The sequence below is a fragment of the Ursus maritimus genome, unplaced genomic scaffold, assembly GCF_017311325.1.
Source record: "Ursus maritimus isolate PB19 unplaced genomic scaffold, ASM1731132v1 scaffold_6, whole genome shotgun sequence".
Classification (NCBI taxonomy): Eukaryota; Metazoa; Chordata; class Mammalia; order Carnivora; family Ursidae; genus Ursus; species Ursus maritimus.
Genome location: NW_024426774.1, coordinates 33935280 through 33956774, shown reverse-complemented (window position 1 = coordinate 33956774; position 21495 = coordinate 33935280). Strand labels below are relative to the sequence as shown.

Below are 21495 nucleotides of genomic sequence, written 5' to 3'. Positions count from 1 at the left end.
CCCCCTCTGTGCTTCAAGGTCAAGCCATACCCCATTCTCGCCCCCGATAAGGTGGACTTCATCCACCACAAAGAGGTTGATGTTCTGGACATTCTTGCGCTGCTTCCACCGCCGGGAAAGGATGTCCCACTTCTCAGGGGTGCTGATGATGATATTGCCCTTGCCCAGGAGCTTCAGGTCTGTGCTGGTCTCCCCCGTCAGGAGCACCACCTTCTTGTTGAGCCTGTCCTGGAACTTCTCATACCAGTCCATGTAAACCTGGCACGCAGGAAAGGCAGAAAAACATCAGGCCAGGCATCGTTTCACTTTTAACGAGAAGAGCCTGAGAAGCCAAACAGAGAGACTTGCTGCTCTGTGCACCTCAAACTACTTTCTAATCCCACATTAACCTTTAAAGGACAGTAGAGTTTTCCTGCAGTACACGCACCGAGGACACCAACAAAAGCAAGAAGGGTCTTGCCACAAATCACCCTGCAAATTTCAAGGGCTTAGAGAATTCTGATCTGGGCTCAGAGGAAAACAGCTTCCAGGCAGGTTCGCACGTGACCCAGCACCATGCCACGTACCTGCTCCGCCAGGGCCTCCATGGGGGTGATGTAGACACAGCGCCCCTCCGAGTTCTGCAGCAGCATCCGCAGGATGGCGAACTCCGCACAGATGGTCTTCCCGCTGCCCGTGGGGGCCCCCACAAACACATTGTCATCACTGTTGTAGACGGTGTTGAACACTGGAAGCCGGCAGAGGGGGGGGGGGAGAGACACCGAGGAGAGAAGAGACTCAGACCACTCCTTAGAACAGAGGACACCAGGAGAAACTCAGCCAGTCAGTCAGCTGTCAAGCGCCAACCACGAAGGGGGTGGCATCAGGGCCTCTACCTGCAGTCGGCCTACTCCACCTCTCCCCCCATTTTCTCCCTCTCACACACAGGCAACAGGGCTGGAGCCCGGACCAAGAGGTGGGGTAGCGTGGAGATCTGCAGGATGGCAGAGGGAAGGAGGCCACGTATCCTGTGCTTCTCTGCCGGTCCTCTCAGGGACCAGGATGCAGAACAAAAAGGGACTGGCTACCTTTCTCTGCCCCTCCAACACTCTCCTGTGGTCCCTGGAAACGGTCTAATAAAGAAGAAAGTAAAGCCAAAGTCCTGGCATTAAGACTGGCTGAAGTCCAAGTTCTGTTTATTAGCTGGTTCAGCTGACGTGCCCCTCCCTGCCGAGCTTCCTCATCTGTGAAACGGGACACGAATAGCAGTACCACCGACAGTGAATCCCTCACAGCATCGGCGGAAGGCATAAAACAGAAACACCCAGATGCACTCAGCCAAAAGTACTCAGGCAACAGGGCATACTCTGAACGTGGCTGTTACTGAAAACAATGAGGGGAAGGAGGCTTCCGTCAGTGCTGCACACGCTGGCTCAATACTTGAGCAACAGGGGCACGGATCCAGCCTCCTGAGCCTGAGAAACAACAATGCACCCTCGTAAGACCTTGTTCTACTGACCCTCCCCAGTGGCACGTGCAGACAAGCAAAGGAAATCTAACAGCAACCAAGGACTGAGAGGGGAAAAGTCCCGGTGTGCTCTCAGTCGGCACGCCGAGCTCCGTCTACCTGAGCGCCCCACTTCCCTTCTTGCCGTGGGATGTTATCTGTGTCCAGGGGACCTTAAAAGGCCCCCAAAGGAAACGACCTCCTGGGGATGGAAACGCCTACCTTGGGTCTGGATGGGGTTGAAGAAAGGAAATTTGTCCTGGTAAAGGCTCTCGAAGGCGCTGTTTCTCAGGGCAGACACAGGCAAGGGCTGCAGGTCCAGAAGCTCGGTTGGAGGCGGGTACTTCTCCGGTAGGATCAGGTGCCGGAAGGAGACAGGCAGCTGGGTCTCACAAGCTGCCAGAACAGAAACGGGAGGGGTCATGAGCAGTCCTCCCTTACCTAATGGCCCCTCAGAGCCCCTCCATGCCCGCTGGAAACCCCAAGGCAACAGCAGGTCATATCGCTGCGACCCCACGAAGTCTAGTCCAGTCCAAAGGCCAAGACACTCCTATGATCCCCCAGAAGACGTGCCCCTATGGGACCACGTAGAGACACACTCACAGAGCCAGCGGTCAGACACCACTCGGATGAAGTACTGAGGGGGCAGCGGTTCAAAGACAGGCACGAAGAACGTAATGAGGTGCTCATCCTGGGCATACTTGGCCTTGAGTAGAAAATACTCATGGTGGAGTATCACCTCACTGTCCACATCTTCCACCAGAATCCAGAATGCCTCGGATGACCCGTGAACCTGTCAATACAAGCACAAGTAAAAGGACGTGAGCCAGCGTGGACTCACAGCTCCGATCCAGCTCTCCTCGGGAGCATTCTGCGAGCCTCCACCGAGCGAGGCCTCACCTTCTCATCCCACTGGAAGTCCGGCGTGATGGTCAGCTCCACTTTCAGGGTGGAGCGTGTGATGGGCTGCAGGTGCACCGACAACTCCAACTTGGGGAAGAGGTGGACGTACTTGTGGATGGTCTTCCCCATCTTCGGCATGCGGATAAGCTCCCCTAGGAGGACACGAGAGTACAGCGGCTGCGGCCCAGCCTGCCGAGCAGGGCTGCAAACTGGGCCCTGAGGGCAAGGGGCACATTCCACTCCCGTGCACAGACTCCCGCCCCTCACTCTTAGGGCAGCCCAGAGGATTCAAAGTCACGTCAGTGGGCTGTGAGAAGTGAACACAGGACAACAGGGCACCAGGCCCCGGAACTGGGAAATAAGAAGGCTTAGAAAGATGTCTGAGCAGTAAGGAGAAAGAGGAGAGCTTCCCGCACACCTATCTCATTATGATTCAGGTCATACAGACGCTCAAAGGGGAAGTTTTTCTTCTCGATCTTCTTCACTACTTCCTCAGGGAGTTTCCGGAACTGGCGCAGAGGACACATGGACTGCCACCTAGCCAGGAGGGACACATCTCCGTCAGTCCCTTGTGTTACAAATGGCCCTCACCATGGCTTCCAACAGATTAGCCGTGACCACACAAAACACAGTCGTTAATGGAAAGCTCCGGGAACCACACCAGCAGCGACACTTGCAAGCCATCACTCCCCACCCCTTTCCCCCCACCCCTGGGCTCCACCCAAAGGGCCTTCCCTCTTGTCAACTTTCACCCAAGTCCAAGTCCCACTTCAGGCGTGAGGGCCTCAGAGATAAGAGCACTCCAAGGATTCCCCACCACACCCTCAGCCTGGGACCTTAGCTCACGGTGACCAGCTTCCAGCTCCCCGGGCCCTTACATGCGCTTGTCAATCATCTTGCAGAGATTCAGCGTCTTGTCCGTAAGCTGCGCCCAACCTCGGTTCAGGACGATCTCAAAGATGGCACGCATCAACCGGCCAGCCGACTGGGAAAGAGAAAGCATTCCCTCTGTTAAGTCCCCACTATCCCCAGACCTCATGAAGCCACCCGACACGTGGCTTAACTACCTCAAGCTCTGATGCGGTGAGGCACACCACGCACGAACCAAGTCCCTCTGTAATTACCGTTCCCCTTTATAGGAGGTGCTTGCCAAACGCGGAACCGTCAGAAAGTGCAGCTCGAGCTCACCGTGCATCTTCACTCAATACTCACTGCACGATTTTAAAGCTCCGGCTCACTTAGCACTAGGGATCTAGCAGGAGTAAGGATGCCAGTGACTTGCCCTTACAGATAAAGACCAAGCATAGCTAAGAGCCTTCTGCCGTTTCCGGATCTACATCTGAGCCCAGCAGCCACAGTGGGAAGTCATTCCCTGTAGGAAAGCAGACACCACGTTTTGTGGCTCTCCGCAGCACTCTCTCTTAAGGCCCTACCTCTCCGCATACTTAAGGTCAGTGACACAGAGTGGCTATACCAGACGCACATGAACCAACGAGCCAAATAGGGCAAAACTTGGCCTTCTTTCCCCCTCACTAGGGTCAGGCCTCCCTTCTCCAAGATGCACACCAGCACACAGCTCCGAGCTGCTCAGGTCTCTTCTGGCAGCACCACTCTGCTCTCACCTGTGTGACATATACCATGTCCGCCATTAGCGCAAAGCCCTCCAACTTCAGCTGCGAGATGAAGGCCTGGAGCAGCACATTGATCTGGAAAAAAGCAAGATTGGCCAGAAGGCGGCCAATCACTGAAGAGTCCAGTCCAAGAAAGTGAACCACATTTCTGTTCCGGAGTCCATGCCAGGTAAGATCTTGCTTTATAGGCATTAAATAATCATTACTCCACATAAAAGGACCATGTGAGAAGGATGCAAAAACTGGGAGAACCAAGCAGGTCCCCAAATACGAACTCGAATTAGGAGATTACTAAACCACCTGCTCCTTATCCCAAGCCGGGGAGCGGACTCACCTTTGCACTGGGCTCCTCAATGCTCTCCTTCACGGGAATGGGCACCCGCTCCAGCAATTTCTGCAGCTCCAGCTTCTCCTCCTGCCACAAGAAGGAAACAGGTCATGAAAAAGGCAGGTGACTGAGGAGAGAACCCAACCAGGGGTTCGGCAGTGAGTACCAACCACCTGTCCCAACATGCCATGGGGACTCGCCTCTCTCACAGTGATGTTCTTAAACTCTGAGGACAAGGAGAAGACTCTGAAAAGCTCAATCTCACTCAGGGTGGGCTTCAGCAGCTGGTTGTAGGTCTGTACTGTATCGTTGGTGATGTAGTAGTGGCTGGCTATGCGGCCCAGCTCCGTCACCTACAAAGGAGGAACACTCGGTCCAACAGCGATCATTAACAAGTGGCAACCTCTCACTGTGGACCACGGGTGCCCACCGCGCGCCCACCGGACGAACTGACGACAACACTACCGCCGGGCCCACGTACATGAGGAAACATGGCACAGTACACTGACCAATGGTCCCACTTTCTGTGCCCACACAGAAAAGACAGCTGAATTAGCCACCTCAACGCAAGTGACAGAAAGGAGGCAGCAGCAGCTTCTAATATGCCATTTTAGAAGTTCCCAGAATCAAAGGCCACAGTCCAATCCCCTGTTTTTTTATTGCTCCGAACAATGAGCAATTAGACGGGCAGTATCCAAATCAAGAACGCAATTTGAAAAATTGTCTCCTGGGGCTACCACTTAGTTCCTGAGACCTTTGCCTCAATCCCTCAGCCCACTCACCTGGAAGTTGCCTGTCTTCTTGTCATACTTGACCAGATTGTTCTTATCCAGCATCAAGGCAGCAGTATGAACCAGATCCAGTCGGCGCTGGTCCAGCAGGGGATCCCCCTTGAGGTCATCGTGAGAGATGCCATAGAGGGTTGGGGATCGGAGCATTCGGATATACAAGTAGGCATAGCCCAGCCAGTTCACCGCATCCTACAAGAAGAGATAGCTCGTGGGTCTTAGCATGGAGAACTGATGTGAACTGATGTCCGAGTGAAACGTTCCCGTAAATCGCTTAGAAATTAATTCCCAATGATAAAAACGTGTATTATGTTCTCTGCTGAAGATTTTTAACATTTCATTATTAAAGAGACAAAGAGTGCTTTCTGAGATCTCGGTAACAAGGGGAACTGTCCGCCACAGACCTGACAAGCTTCTGAGAGACGGCTTACATCGAAGATGTGGGGTGTAGGGTTGGAAGACCCTGGATGCCAGTGGCCCACAGCACCACAACGGAGACCATCCCACCCTGGTACCTTGGCTTCTCCAGAGAAAGCAAGAAGCACCAAAAGCAGAGCCCTTCCCTACCTTGGCATTCTGGACGTTCCCCAGCACGATTTCCGCATTAAGCATGTCAGGCAACTTCGAAACCATCTGGCTCTCAATAGGAAGTTGCTGGTTGAGGAGGGACAGGTAGTACTGTAGCTCCCCATGAGACGTGATGAGTATGCCTTCGCCCTTGGTGTCATACTGGGGTCTTCCAGCACGTCCCAGCATCTAGGTCAGAGACAGCAAACCAAGACGGTTGTGGCCACAGAGCTTATGGATTTGTTCCCAGGCTTCTACTTTCAGAACCCCACCTTCCATCTGCCACCTTTTTGGCCCCCTTGCATTTTATACATAGGATACTTTCCCCCCACCGAAAATAACCTCAGAAGTTCTATACCTGCAGAATGTCCAGTGCCCCCAGTTCCGTCCAGCGCCCCTTCTCTGGACTGTACACCTGGGTGCCTTTGATGATGACTGTATGTGCAGGGAGATTCACCCCCCAAGCCAGCGTTGCTGTGGAAACTAAAACCTACAGAAACAAGGCAAGGGAATAAGGAAAACAGACGTTAGCTCCAGAGGGTGAGTACCCCCAAGTCCTCTAGGAAACCAGCCTCAGAGCTTCTAGCAGGACTGAGATGGGCCCCACACTTGTCAGTGTAAGACTAGAATAAAAAGGGGGGGCGCCTGGGTGGCGCAGCGGTTAAGCGTCTGCCTTCGGCTCAGGGCGTGATCCCGGCGTTATGGGATCGAGCCCCACATCGGGCTCTTCCACTATGAGCCTGCTTCTTCTTCTCCCACTCCCCCTGCTTGTGTTCCCTCTCTCGCTGGCTGTCTCTATCTCTGTCGAATAAATAAATAAAATATTAAAAAAAAAAAATTTAAAGACTAGAATAAAAAGGGAAGGAACCCCTGGGTTCCTCATCTATTCAACCATTAACATTTCATGGTTCCAGAGATACTTAACAGGCAAAAGCGTAGACCAACGTTAATCAACTTAAGATTACTAGACAATTAATAAAGATTACTAGACAATTAATAATACACCGTATCCTGAGAGAGAACAAACAAGGTCCTGACTTCATGAGGCCCTGCTTGGCGGTTATCTGGAGTCACTAAACATGCTTCCTTGTCATGCTTCTCGGACGCGTTCCTAAAATCACTCGCCTTCCCTCACATAATACGTAAAGAGCTGGGAGAGGTGGCACGTTCTATCTACTGTACCACCATACCCCTCTGACCTGCTTTACCTGAGCCAGAAACAAAGCACCAGGCACAAACACATGGCACTAGACATTTCAGGTCTTCTGAAGCCTACATTTTGCCCACCCTCACCTGAATGTGTTTATCGGCGAAAAGATCTTCTACAAGTGTCCTGTCAACTCTGGTCATGCCCGCATGATGAATAGCAAAGCCATACGGGAGAAGATCCTTCAGCTCCAGGTTCTGCGGGACAGAGAAAGAATAGGTGAGGAGGTGAGCCTCACTGTGGGAACTCTACAGAGACTAAGTAGATCTCTTCACATGAGACCCTGCCCCTTCACCTAGTCCAATAACCACACCCAGCCAATCTACCTTAACCTGTCCGAGACAACAGCCCCACAATGCCGTCGAGGACTGTCTGGATAACCTTGGATTGAGCCAGTTACCAGGCAGGACACAGAGAACCGGGCCTGTCTCTCCTCACCTTGCACTGCTCAGCTTCTGTCCGAAGGACTTCTGTGGAGGCTGAGCCCTCCCTCAGAAACAGACCCAGAGTGTCCTTCTCTAGGCACATGTCCCGGATGGCCCTGGCCGTCTTCCCAGTCTCCTTCCGGGAGTGGACAAACACCAGCACCTACGGAAAAACCACAGTTTACCACAGTCAAGAGACACAGCTACCACTGTCACTCCTACGGCCCTGAGGCACCAGAAGCAGGAAGCAGAGGCTACACCATTATGAGGTGAGAAACCAAGGTCTAAAAGAGGAGCGATGGCAGGAAAGCCTACTGATTCAGAAGCTGGCAAGACCCTATATGAATGAAATTACAAAGCAGAGTGGCAGAGTCCTCTAGCTGGGAAACTAAGCTCTTAAGCACTCTATCTTTGAAACCATGTTTAAATATAATAAAGGATGCAAATTCAGGAATCTCAATTACGAATTTGTGTTCAGGCAGCTGACAGGATTCTAAGCCACCTGAGGAATGTGTCTGCAAAGTAACAGCTGAAACACTGTATTAAATGATGGGCACCAGCCTTTATAAAAGGACCGAGGAGGAAGTCTCAGAATGAGACGAGTACAATTTGATAGGAAAGTCATCCAAGTATTTAGTGCCAAGAAAAGATTTGTCTCTTCATTTAAATTCATATGCTTCTTATCAGACAAAAATCTACACACAACCTGTTGCTTTTTCTTAGTTTTTATCTTGGTGAACTTAACTAAACAGTGTTCAATTAAAAAATTATAACATATTTTCTAGTAAAATGCTCTCCCTTCCACTGTTTTTTAATTTTCATCTTTATTTTTACTGTGTTACATTTTTAGTGTCAGTCATCCAAATCTTTTGTGGAAGGATCCCTGATAATGTAGAGAGACAGATGATTATCCGCACCTGGGGATTTCTTTTTCGGGAGTTTTTAAATTACAAATTCAATTTTTTATAATGGTTACAAGACTATTTCATCTAGGCTGAGTTCTGGTAATTGGTACGTTTTGAGGAATTGGCCCATTTCTTCTAGGTTGTCAAAACTTACTCATAAAGTTCGTATCCTTTCAATGGCTACAGATTCTAAAGTAATATCCCGTTTTATTCCTCATATTGGTGATCTGAGTTGTATCTTCTCATTTTTGTCAGTCTTGCCTGATTATAAATCAAAAATTCAAAAGAACAGAGTTCAACAGGAAACCACAGACAGACCTGATTTTTTCCAGCATGTTCCATGATTTTCTCATAGACTATTTCATTCATGATCTGGAAACGCTTGATAGCTTTTTTCTCTGTGATACCCACATAAGTCTGTTCCAGAGGCACAGGGCGGAAGCTAGAAGTTCAACAGTTAGACAAATGAGGCTTCTGGCATAGAATACTGAAGAAATGAACAGTCATTTTCACTGTCCGGGAACGACACTCCTTTCTGGATTCATACCACATCAAAACCCAAAGACCCTTCTAATACCCAATCCAACAAAGCTCCTTGAAAAAGGGGAAGGGCAGCAGGAAGGTCACCATGGTGAAACTTCTCCCACTTTTTCTCATACCTGTTGTCGAAGTAGAAGAGGCCCTTGGCAGGATCGACACGCAGGAAGGTAGCCACATCTTCATAGTTGGGGAGGGTGGCACTAAGACCGATGAGTCGGACATCCTCCTGGGTCATCTCAATGTTTCGGATGGCCCTGGCCACCAAAGCTTCTAAGACAGGACCTCTGTCATCGTGGAGAAGATGGATCTCATCCTAAGGAATGAGGGGGCCGCAAATTACCTCTAGGACTAGAAAAACGTAGCCCTCTTTCCAGAGAATAGTCCTGTCTTATAGTACGTACCGGATATGCCAAATAAGGAAGGAAGGGGATCCCAAGCAAGAGAAACCCAAAGGGTGAAACAACATGCACTAGAAAATACCATTTCCCAGAAAATATCATACTGTGCCCACAGAGCTGCAGTGCTAGTTTAGTGAAACATATGCTTTACAGCAAGAAAATCGCATACTTCAGAAAATGAAGCTTCTGAGCAGACTGTATTTTTATCAAATAAGGCTTCACCTCTGCACATTTACTACTTTGCACTTGCAAAAGATCAGGAATCAAAGGATGAGTTCACATAGCCTAAGGCAGTGCTACTTGAATTTCAACACGCAGCAGGAGATCTTACTAAAAAGCAGATCATGGGGTGCCTGGGCACCTTAGTTAAGTGCCCAACTCTTGATTTTGGCTCAGGTCATGAGCTCAGGGTCAGAGCCATGTTGGGCTCTGTGCTTAACACAGAGTCTGTTTTGAAATTCTCTCTCTCTCTCTCTCCGCCCCAGCTCACGCTCGCTCTCAATAAATAAATAAAAATCTTAAAAAAAAAAAAAGTATATTTCAATAGGTGTGAGATAGGGCCAGGGACTCTGCACTTGTAACAAGACTCTGACTAGCAAGGCTCTAAAGCAGGGGTTGGCAAACTTCATAAAGGGCCATACAGTCTGCTACAAACACAACTGACCCTTGTACACAGGAGTTAGGGGTGCCCCACAGAGTCGACAATCTACTTGTAACTTTGATTCCCCCAACACTTAACTACAAATAGCCTACTCTTTACCAGAAGTCTTACAACATAAATAGTTGGCTAACGTGTACTTCGTATATGTGTTACATACTGTATTCTCACAATAAAATATGCTAAAGAAAAGGCTATTAAAAGTATAAGGAAAAAACACATTTACAGTACTGTACTGTATTTATTTTTTAACAACCAATACATAAGTGGACCCATGCAGTTCAAGCATGTGTTGTTCAAGAGTCCACTTACTTAATTCTGTCCCTGCAGCACAAAAGCAGCTGTAAACCGTATGTAAATAAGTGGGTACGGCTGTATTCCAAAACCAGTAGCCACAGATGGCCAAGCCCTGCTCCAGGATACTGAGAATCAACGCGCAAGGCTTCCTTCCTGCTCTCCCGGACAACTTCCGGAAACTACACTCAGGCTCAAAGTCATTTTTGCCTGGGTGCTTCTGTGTATATGGAACACAACATCCTGACTCCCTCCTCATTCCCTCTGAGAATGGATTATTTATTAACAAAGCCCTTTAATATCCTGGAAAGACACAATTAGTTATGTCTGTTTACATTATTTCAAAATAGTTCAGATATAAAAAAAAAGACACGAAGGACGACGTGGCGAACACCATGCGCCTCCTCGGAATGTTCCAATTAGGCGCCGACTCTCATTTACTGATAACAGCCAGGCCGACAACAGCTGTCATCATACAGGCTAGTGACTGGAGGAGAGCACTAAAGACAGAGTCAGGGTTAAGATCCAGCGAACCCAGGGCGCCTGGGTGACTCAGTCGGTTAACTGTCCGACTTGATTTTGGCTCAGGTCATGAGCTGAGGGGCATGAGATCCAGCCCCGTGGTGGGCTCTGCACTCAGTGGGGAGTCTGCTTGAGATTCTCTCCCCACCTCTGCCCCTGCCTCCCCCCACCAGCTCACATGCTCACTCTCTTACATAAATCTTTAAAACAAAGAAACAAACAAAAATCCCAGCAAACCCTCCTCCACCAGGCCTGGTCCCCACGTCCCCAAGCACTCCCTGCTCACCAGAATGATGAGCCGCACGAGCTGGGTGTACGTGCGCTCCCCACCCTTGCGGGTAATGATGTCCCACTTCTCGGGGGTGCAGACGATGATCTGAGTAGCGCTGATTTCCTCCTTGCACAGCTGGTGGTCACCAGTCAGTTCTGCAACAGTGATGCCATAGGTGGCCAGGCGCTAGGTGGAGGAGAGGCACGTCAGGCAAAAATGCTTCAAGGGGGCCTTGCCACCACACTTTGGGAGGTCTGAGAGGAGGGTACTGGAAGGAGGTATCAACCCAACAGGGAAATAGCAAATGAATTAGATTGATCCCACGAACACGTATATCTAAAACAAACCAAGTTTACATTTACGCAAATGAAGCAGACAAAGGATCTCTGGGGCTTCTGCAGACAAGAGGGGAAAATGGAAACTTGTAGATAACAGGACCTAGAATAAAACACCACTAGATCTATTATCAACCATGCCCCATGAGTGCTTCATAAGTTCTTCAATAATGTAAATGGAAACAACTACAGAAAACTGCTATGGAGAGAATTAAAAAAAGATGCTAAATCCTTGCAGAGTCCAAGACAGATCCAGGACATTCTTGCTTCAGAAACACTCTGAACTTGGGTCATGCTCCACCTTGATGTGGAAGAAAAATACCATTGGAGGCATTCCGGGGATGGCCTAATACAAGCAGTGACGCCCTAGACCCATTCCCAGTACCCTTCCACCCCCTTACCTTTCCAAAACTGCCCACCATCTCCTGTACCAGAGACCGCATGGGAGCGATGTAGATAATCTTGAAGTCGTCCACGTTGATAGTGCCATCCATGTTAATGTGTTTCCCTATCTCTCGGAGCATACACATCAGGGCCACGTTGGTCTTACCCGCACCCTAGGACGGAAGTCAAGGATGAGAAGGTCTGTTTACCTGCCCTCGCTTCCATAGGCTCATCACCAGAACAGACACAAGAGCATGTCCTGGGAATTGCATCTGACCATTTAACATCTCTTCCATCAGAGGGGGGGGGGGGGGGGGGGGGGGATATGGGTGAAGATGAACAATCTTGCCACCAAAAATACACACCACTCTCCCCAAGAACAGAGCGGCCAGGGCAGTGCTTACCGTAGGGGCGCACAACAGCAGATTCTCATCTGTCTCCAGAGCAGCGCGGTAGAGTTTACTCTGGATCCGATTCAGTGTTTTGAAGCCCTCAAATCCAGCCTGGGCATACTTCGGCAGCTTCTCCACTGGAAGCAGTTGCTAGAAGAGAGAAACGCCATTCACGCCCCACTGGCAGCACCCTCGCGCACGCTGTGTCTGTGGGATGGCCAGGACGGCACTTCCTGCCCCACCCCACCCCTGCCCGCGCAACTCTCCGTTGAAGGAGATTTGACTCTGTCCCCCGGGCTCGCAATCAAAACAGAGGGACCTCTGAAGCAGCTTCCGCATCAGGGATAAACTATCGATGAGACAAGGCCACATTTTGGCCAATGGGCTGAACTCCAAGCTGGAAGGGAGGTGAAAACTGAAGAAAACTGAGAAAAGTGATTCACTCACTTCCTCCGAACCGAAGGGCTTGGGCTTCAGGGCAGGCACATGCACCTCTTCATAGCCCTTGCGCTGGCGACGGAAGGACCCATCAGGAAGCTGACAACGTTTATTGGCCATGAAGTGGCTCCCCTGGGTAAAAACCAGGTCCTCCAAGTCTAGAACCTGCCGTGGAGCCAGTGCCTAGGAGTATGAAAAACAAAAACCCAAAGTGAGCAAGGTGAACAAATGAGTTTCCCGTCTAGCACTGCCTTGGAAATGATTCCGAGACTCACCTCTCCACCCTGGTCCAGATCCATGGTTTCCAAGTCCGTGTCCATCCGGGACTGACGCACTCGCTCTCTCCGGGACCTTTCCTCCTGTCATGGGGAAAGGCACGAAGAATAGTAATTCATCATCTTTGTAGGTTCTGGTCCCTTTCAGTCCCCGTTTAGCTAAGCTTGACTCACAGATGCTGACCAGTAAGTCCCAAAACAGAAAGACAGCCCTTTATGTTTAGACACTTGCCATGGGGACCACCAGCATGATGAAAGCCAAGTGAACAGCTTTAAAGGGACAATGCAGGGACACCTGGGTGGCTCAGTTGGTTAAGCATCTGGCTTCAGCTCAGGTTGTGGTCTCAGGGTCCTGGAATCGAGCCCCATATCGAGATACCCACTCAGCAGGCAGTCTGCTTGCCCCCTCCCTCTGCCCCTCCCCCCACTCATGCATGCACGCACTCTCTCTCATGAATAAATAAAACCTTCTAAAAAATATGGGGCGCCTGGGTGGCTCAGTCGTTAAGCGTCTATCTTCGGCTCAGGTCATGATCCCAGGGTCCTGGGATCAAGCACCGCATCAGGCTCCCTGCTCAGCGGGAAGCCTGCTTCTCCCTCTCCCACTCCCCCTGCTTGTGTTCCCTCTCTTGCTGTCTCTCTGTCCAATAAATAAAAAAAATATTTAAAAAAAAAACCTTCTAAAAAATAAAAAAATACACTATCCTCTAAAAAAAAAAAAAAGGATAATGCACAGCACAGGAGTTTCACAAGTAAATGTTCAACAATTCAGTATCAAGGGCTATCCCTAAGTGTAGAAGTGTGGGTTCTGTGTTCAGCCAACATGTGTTCTGGTTCTGCATTTTCAGTAATTACCATGATTTCAGTCAACACATGTGTTCTACCCCTGCATTTTCAGTAGATACCATGATTTACTGTGTAAACTGTGAAGGACCCATGGTGCTGGTGAATACAACAGCAGCAGGCCAGCAGTCTCTCGACCACACCAATGTGAATGTGTTAATTCTAATCTGTACCAGTAACAAACCTCAAAGAATTCAGAGAAGTACTTAACTTCTTCAACCCCCTCTTCTTCTTTTTTTAGATTTTATTTGAGAGAGGGAGCATGCACAGAGTGATAGCGTGCCTGCACGAGCAGGGGGAGGGGCAGAGGGAGCAGCAGATTCCCCACTGAGCAGAGAGCCTGATGCAGGACTCAATCCCAGGACACTGCGATCATGACCGGAGCCAAAAGGCAGATGCCCAACCAACTGAGCCACCCAGGGCCCCTCCACCCCCTCTGCTAATAGGAATTCAGCTTTACACTATAATTCTTAAGAGAGAGCAAGCGAGAACATGAGTGGGAGGGGCAAAGGGAGAGAATATCCCAAGCAGGCTCCACACTCAGCGCCTGACACGAAACTCGATCTCACGACCCTGAGGAGCATGGCCTGAGCAGAAATCGAGTCGAACACTCAACCAACTGAGCCACCCAGGAGCCAGACTGATGTCTCTTTTCCAAAGCAAACACTCTAGCTCTGGAATCAGACAGATAAACGACCCAAGCCTTACCCGGATCAGATCCTCCTTTTCAGTCTCATGGAGCTGGTACAGGAACTTGGAGAGTTCTGGATCAGCTTCCATCTTTCCCATGATCCTTTCCTTTTCCGCTTCACTCTGCGCACTGGCCAGTAAGGTGCAGTATAAAACTGCCAACAGCAAAAAGTAGAAAGGGAAGGTGAGAAGGAGGGGACTGGGGTAGAAAGCAAGCTAAGCAAAACAGGCGCTGAAGCTATGAAAGTAAGTCTCCATCACACACACACATACACCATGTATACGCTCCAGAAAGGACCACTATATACTCACTCATCATCCTGTGCTGTCGCAACACTTTAATAAAATCGAACGTGTTGAAACCAAGAAGCAGAACCAGCTGGTTCTCACATTCCCGATCATCACTGGCCGTCTGCAGAGAGAAGGTAACGCCATGATTAAGGACGCAGCCATCTGCTTCATAACTGTCCCATCCGCTAAGACACACACAATGAAGACAAAACCACATCTCGGCCATACCTTCAAGATCTCCAACACTTCATCTGCCTTCTTCTGTGACACAATGGCATCGTCATAGAAGCGACTGAGCTGCCGCTGGAGCCAAAATGCATCAATATCCCGCGGGTGCAAATCCTTCTTCTTGGAACTCATCAGTTCCCCTGAGGCTACAAGCTAGAGAAGGAACCAGGCACTTAGCTCACGCCATGTCTCCATCTGCCCCAACTGCTTTCTCAACACCCTGCAACAAAGGTCTCCCTGCCACCCAGAGCCTACCAGCTTTAAGAATTTCCCAGAATTTAAAAAACCCTGTTATACTGAATTCAGGAGCATACCAAACTTACAGTTCATCAACACATGCCTTTGTGAAGAATAATGAGTGACTGAAATCTTAAGAAAATCAAGACGCTGAATGTTTACTATGGCTCCTATAAAAGGCTAGCTTTGGTAGGTTAATATATACAGGATCTATATAGGAGAAACAAATGCTACACCCAGAAATCCCCTAGCCTTGCAGCAACAGGCCAGAGCAAACGGTACTTACATTAGCTGAAAGGGTGCAGCGCACTACAGCCTCGTCCCCTTCCATGTCATCATCAGATGCCTCTTCTCGAACCTCCCCGTACACATCTTCATCACCTTCCTACAGAAACAGCCCAACCGCAACTCATGATGTGGAGATGACCCTAACATCACCACAGAACCTCTCCCTTGAGTCCCTTAAAATGAGCTCCATGGTTGCAGAGATGGCGCTGGGGGAAACCAACAGCTTCCTAGAGCCAGAGCCTTAGTCCAGAGTACGTGCAATTGAATGCTCTCATTACTCTAAGTCCACTGGCATGGAGTCATTAAATGCTTCTACTCTCTTCTGCTTCTCCTCTTAGGCGGCCACAATGGCAACCAACTGGATCACAGTCTCTCATATACGCTCAATCAATAAATGAAAAAAGAGAACTATCGGCTAACAGGAGGGAAGAGCGATACAGAAACTATGCTTGGGAAAACACCCGGTGATCCAGAGATGTACAGCCCACTCAGCTTGCTCTCCACTATCTTTACGCACACTCTCTCACACTGTAAGTACTCCCTACTTAGCACAGGGTCATGTTACAAACAGGTACTTACTCAGTAAGTCTTTGATAAACGAATGAATGCTACAGGTAAAACACTCTTCTATAGTTTGTAGCCACTTTTTTTTTTAAGATTTTATTTTTAAGTCATCTGCACCCAATGTGGGGCTCAAACTTACAATCTTGAGATCAAGAGTCCCACGCTCTACCCACTGAGCCAGCCAGGCGCCCCTGGTTAAGAGGGTTCTATGATTTAAAACTGCAACAAACTGGGAGCACCTGGCCGCTCAGTGGGTAGAGCACGTGACTCCTGCCTCAGGGTTGTGAATTCGAGCCCCACGATGGATGCAGAGATTACATAAAAAGAAACTAAAAAAAAAAAATCCTAGCAGGGCGCCTGTGTAGTCAGTTAGCTGTCCAACTCTTGGTTTCGGCTCTGGTCATGATCTCGACGGTCCTGGGACTGAGCCCCGTGTCGGGCTCTGCACTCAGCATGGAGTCGGCTTGACATTATCTCTCCCTCTCCCTCTGCCCTCCCACTCATGGAGTCTCTTTCTAAAACATAAATAAATAAATCTTTAAAAAAATCCTATTAACTACACCACAGGAAGCAGCTTAGCAGTCATCTACTTCTCACATCTTATTTAGCAGATGGAGGAATAAGCGAAATGACCTACCCGAGCTACAGGACCACAGTTCAGATCTCGTGGCTCCCAGTTGGGGGCTCTTTCCTCCGACTCTCGTGCTACCTCTGCTTCCTGTCTTACTTAGTATACGAAATTTCGAGGCCGGCATTTTACCTGAGCCAAACTCGCCCACTGAGAACTCTAAGGCAACTCTGAAAATTTTTTCAAGTGTCCCACTTGTTCCTATTTAGTTATATTCAAGAATTCGGATGAGGTGGTACATCTCAGTGGCCGCTGCAACTGTCACTTAAACAACCATGTACGTCACATGCCCGTGCTCTTGGGCCAACGTGTATGCTTTTGCAACTGGCAGCACTGAAAAGTGGAAAATTCTCACAAAGATTAAAATGGAATAAAACGTGGTCGTGTACCCCTCAATGAAGGTATACACTGTGCTGTGTGTCCTTCCTTTTGCTGATAGACTTGGTTTGTTTTAAATTATGTCTACATGTATAGTGTAAATTTCCTTTATAAATCCCTAGAGATAACCATAGCTAATTTTTAGCAAAATAACGTTTATGCCCAAGGTTGACAGCCACACAACACCATAAAAATCTGTCTGGCTTAAGCTAGGGAGCTTCTTTACACCAGAAGTGGTCCCCTCACCTTAACAATTTCAAAAAACGAGAACACACTGGGTCTGCTTGCTTTCTCACTCACCTCCTCATCAGACTCAAACTGGACATTCACACCATATGTCTCATCAATGTTGTCATCTGCAACAATAAGGGATTAGAAAAAGACAGCAGGGAATTAGTGAAACGAGGCATTATGGGGCTAATTCCTCCCCAACTACTTGACTTGCCCGTCCTCGGCACAGATCTATGGTCTCAGGACCCACAGACAAAGACACTTAACATAAGAAAGTCATCCATACTGCCATCGCTGAGGCCCACTCCAACCCGCCAACTCTGGACACGGCCCTGCGCTGCTTGGTCAACTACCTGAGTGCTCCCACCCTCCCTCCCCACCCCAAACGGACTCTTCCCAAGTTTTCTTCCAGGTTCTATACAAAAGGTCTTAAAGAAATAGCTGCTGTAGGGGCAACTGGGTGGCTCAGTCGTTAAGCATCTGCCTTCAGCTCAGGGAGTGATCCCGGTGTTCTGGGATCGAACCCCACACTGGGCTCCTCCGCTGGGAGCCTGCTTCTTCCTCTCCCACTCCCCCTGCTTGTGTTCCCTCTCTCGCTGGCTGTCTCTATCTCTGTCAAATAAATAAAATCTTTAAAAAAAAAAAAAAGAAAAGAAATAGCTGCTGTAATCTAGGGACTCTGATTCATCGATCACAAGTCCTCAGACACCAAACAGGTTATGGGAACTCATGGATACATTCAGAGGTTTTAAAGACTTGGGGCTCGGAAATCAAATTAAGAAGTCAAAAGTAACAATTTAATATGATGTGGACATCAAGAGCTCAGTTACCCATATTCTGGATTTCCTTGTCTCCACCGTAGTCTGTAATCTTTTTGCCCAAGTTCACTAGCACATGGTATCTAGTATCATCTGTCTGACCCAACAGCAGGTCGATCTCCTTTCTTCTTTCCTTGTCCCGAAGCTTTTCATTCTTTAGGACAGCTAGAACTTCATCAGCTGCCCCGCAAAGGATATCACGTGGCTGGTGGCCAAAAAATTTAAAAAATTTAGAACGAGACACAGAACATCATTGGCCAGCTTTATGTAACAACAGGATGTGAAGAGTCACACCTCTTTAAAACCTGAATACCAGGTTCTGACCATTTTTATTACTTAAATATTTGACCATATTTATTAATTAAAAAAACACCACAACTGTAGGAAAACTCATCTGTTTTTAAAAAGATTAGGTAGGTGGTCTTAGGAAGTAGGACCCAACTTCCACAACAGTCTGGCGCATTTCTCCAGGCAACAGAGACACTCAGTGCTCCTCTAGCCCACCAAACTTTTGGTAATTCTTCGTCCTCACCAGAACCCCTGAGACTCATTAAGGTCCTTAATCTAGTCACACATGTATAATGGTCAAGAGCATGGATTCTGGACATAGAATACCCAGGCTCATACGCCAAATACTACCTCTGTGATATGGGAAAATTACTTAACTATTCTTTCCACCAGTAAAATGGAAAATGAATATTAACAGCACCTAGTCAGAGAGCTAGTATGAGGACTGAGAGAGAGAAGGCATGTAAAGCACCATTGCACACAGAGTGCTCAGTAAATATCAGCCACTTCCACAAACTGCTATGGCCCACACAGGAAAATCCACAGACAAGGTTCTTCTGGTACCTCCCGGTTGTGACCCTCTCCCTCTCCAAAACCACAGCTCCACCCTCTGGCTTCCTCACCTGGTCCCCAAGGGCAGCCTGGATGAAGCTGAGCAGCACCTCATAGGTCTCCCGGGTCTCTTTAGTCTTGGGCTTATAGATGATACCCACCATCTCATCGATGCCCTCGGACAGCAGGGTATACCCCTTCATCTTGTTAATGTCATGTCGGTCCTCATCACGCTTTCTTCGCCTAATGAACACATGATGTTTAAGAGGCAGAACCTGCACCCCAAAAGGCAAAACTAAATCAAGCCTACCCTCCTCTCCCCAGCTTCACGGCACACAGGTCATATTTAAAAACATGAATCTGCACCTCAGCAAATGATCCCCACTTGGCCATCTTTATGGGAATACAGTAACAGGAAGGGAGTCCTTCGTTATCCTCTCGCTAGACAGCCTCCTCATTCATTTGAAAAAAAGACAACCCTTTTTACTTGGCATGACAACATCATATAATCAAATTTCGACTTGCCACTTCTCGCACACGTTTTCTCCAAAAGAATCTACTGCCATTGATTCCCAACAAATTATAACAAACCTGGAAAGGAAGCCATACTCTGCAAAGTGGAGAACCAGTGATGTATTAACTCATTCCAAATATATCTAATCAAAGGGTGCCTGGCTGGCTCAGTTGACAGAGCATTTGACTCTTATCTGGGGCTGTGGGTTCAAGCCCCATGTTGCAAAAATTACTTAAAAATAAAATCTTAAAAAAAAAAATACAACTAATCAAAACTGGGCCTACCAATTTTTGAGACTTCATCATGGGAGAGGAGAAAGACGCAGAGATATCAGGGATTTCAAAATATAAAGATGAGGAAGTTCAATGATCTTTTAAGTTTTGAAACATATCCCCCAAAAAGAAAAACAACAACAACAAAACCAGAAAAAACCTTTTATAATATGGATCCTTGAATATTAGTCCATACCAACAAAAAACAGGACATGGGCAACAGCAGAGGAAAGAAGTTGGGATTGGACATTTGTAACGGAAGAAAAAGAGTTAATGAGACACGGAATAGCAAGGGTCTTGAAAATACTGTGGAGAAAATTAAGATCTCTCTATGGACCAGAAACATATACATTAGAAAAAGATCTAAAACTTATTTTCTCAGGGTGCCTGGGTGGTTCACTTGGTTAAACACCCGACTCTTTTTTTTTTTTTTTTTAAGATTTTATTTATTTATTTGACAGAGACAGCCAGCCAGAGAGGGAACACAAGCAAGGAGAGTGGGAGAGGAAGAAGCAGGCTCCTAGAGGAGGAGCCTGATGTGGGGTTCCATCCCAGAACGCTGCGATCACACCCTGAGCCGAAGGTAGACACTTAACGACTGCGCCACCCAGGCGCCCCTAAACACCCGACTCTTGACTTTGGCTCAGGTCATGATCTCAGGGTCGTGGGATCAAGCCCTGAGTCGGCTCTCGCTCAGCATGGAGTCTGTCTGTCCCTCTCCCTCTGCTCCTACCCCTGCTCTATCTCCCAAATAAACAAATAAAATCTTTATAAAAGTTGTTTTCTCACTTCAGTACACATACCAAGGCCAAAGAACCTTTTAAATCTCATGTTCTGTTTTTACCTTCGCTAAGTTGTTTTAATGCCACTAAAGTCTCATCTTGCACCAAACATTTCAACAAAAACACTCCTCAAATGCTCAAGGAAAGTTGGATTTTGGATCCCAAAAAAAATCACTTTCTCCTTGGTACTCACTTGGCTCTTCTTTCCTCCTGCATCTGTGGTTTGGTCCGTTGAGCCTTATCTCCCATCCGGGTGCCCTCCAACTTCCCAACCAGGGACAGCACCTCTCCCGTGGGTTCATCCCGGCGGGTCCGGTCAATGAGAGAGCGGTCAGCTTGGAGGACAAGATTCGAGTTCTGAAAAGATCACAATATTATCCAAGCTCTGACACGAGCAGGGCAACTTCCTGCATCACAGGAATAAGGCTTGATAATATCAAAGTAAGAACTGGAGCAACTAAGTGCTGATAAGCACAATGGGAATAAGAGGTTTTCCTTAAGACGAAAGAGCGCCACACAACCACACAGGAGGAAAGAGCGATCAAATCAATTGAACGATCCTTGCTCCTAACACTGCCCGTAACAACCCACACCTGGGATAAGTGGTGGCACGCTGGGGGTGACAGAGAAGGGGGCGGGTATGGCGCCGAGGGGACAGGGAACAAACACTCCTAGCAGAACTCTTAGCCCATCCCGCCCGCCCTAGACCCTAGTGGGGTTATTCATGTCATGCACCCCCACCTTCGCCTGGATCTGATTTCGTCTCCGCTTTCGTGATTCACCTGTAGGCCTTCAGACTAAAACTCCCCTTCCCCGCCTCCCGTTCCCCAGTGCGTTCCCTAGCCCGGGGCCTTCCCCGAGCCCACACGCACCGCCTTGTACTCGTACTGCAGGCTACGGGCGGTCACATCCGCCATGGCCGCGGCTTTCCGGGGATCTCAGAGCTCGGCTCCCCTCACCGCACGCTACCAAAAACCGTCGCTCCCCGCTCCCGCCGGGCCGCAAAAACGCAAGATTGACGCACAGGAGAGGGAAAGAGACGGGCCCCCTTCCGCTTCCGGGTCGCGCGCCGGAAGTGTGGGTGGGGCATGTCTCCGGTGAAAGTGCGCCACTGACCCGCGGCCTTCTGGGCAGGGTGGGCGGA

The 21495-nt window shown here is 48.7% G+C and overlaps 1 protein-coding gene across 1 annotated transcript in view; it reads right to left on the bottom strand.

Annotated features, from left to right (window-relative positions):
• The window catches only part of SNRNP200 (small nuclear ribonucleoprotein U5 subunit 200), a 29140-nt gene extending 7747 nt beyond the window's left edge, over positions 1–21393 (bottom strand). The window contains exons 1-31 of the mRNA XM_008700180.2: positions 21224–21393; positions 20545–20708; positions 18855–19026; positions 17956–18148; positions 17195–17250; positions 15323–15421; positions 14800–14952; positions 14593–14692; positions 14299–14435; positions 12748–12831; positions 12482–12655; positions 12047–12184; positions 11660–11815; positions 10939–11109; positions 8900–9093; positions 8559–8682; positions 7349–7498; positions 6997–7107; positions 6062–6193; positions 5704–5892; positions 5131–5328; positions 4549–4701; positions 4355–4435; positions 4012–4095; positions 3268–3374; positions 2808–2926; positions 2387–2541; positions 2090–2279; positions 1709–1882; positions 567–727; positions 31–258 (exon numbers count right to left, since the gene is read on the bottom strand). Of these exons, the coding sequence (XP_008698402.1) occupies positions 31–258; positions 567–727; positions 1709–1882; positions 2090–2279; positions 2387–2541; positions 2808–2926; positions 3268–3374; positions 4012–4095; positions 4355–4435; positions 4549–4701; positions 5131–5328; positions 5704–5892; positions 6062–6193; positions 6997–7107; positions 7349–7498; positions 8559–8682; positions 8900–9093; positions 10939–11109; positions 11660–11815; positions 12047–12184; positions 12482–12655; positions 12748–12831; positions 14299–14435; positions 14593–14692; positions 14800–14952; positions 15323–15421; positions 17195–17250; positions 17956–18148; positions 18855–19026; positions 20545–20708; positions 21224–21268 (4392 nt within the window). The 5' untranslated portion in view covers positions 21269–21393. The remainder of the gene's footprint in view (positions 1–30; positions 259–566; positions 728–1708; positions 1883–2089; positions 2280–2386; positions 2542–2807; positions 2927–3267; positions 3375–4011; positions 4096–4354; positions 4436–4548; positions 4702–5130; positions 5329–5703; positions 5893–6061; positions 6194–6996; positions 7108–7348; positions 7499–8558; positions 8683–8899; positions 9094–10938; positions 11110–11659; positions 11816–12046; positions 12185–12481; positions 12656–12747; positions 12832–14298; positions 14436–14592; positions 14693–14799; positions 14953–15322; positions 15422–17194; positions 17251–17955; positions 18149–18854; positions 19027–20544; positions 20709–21223) is intronic.
• Between the last annotated feature and the right edge of the window lie 102 nt (positions 21394–21495).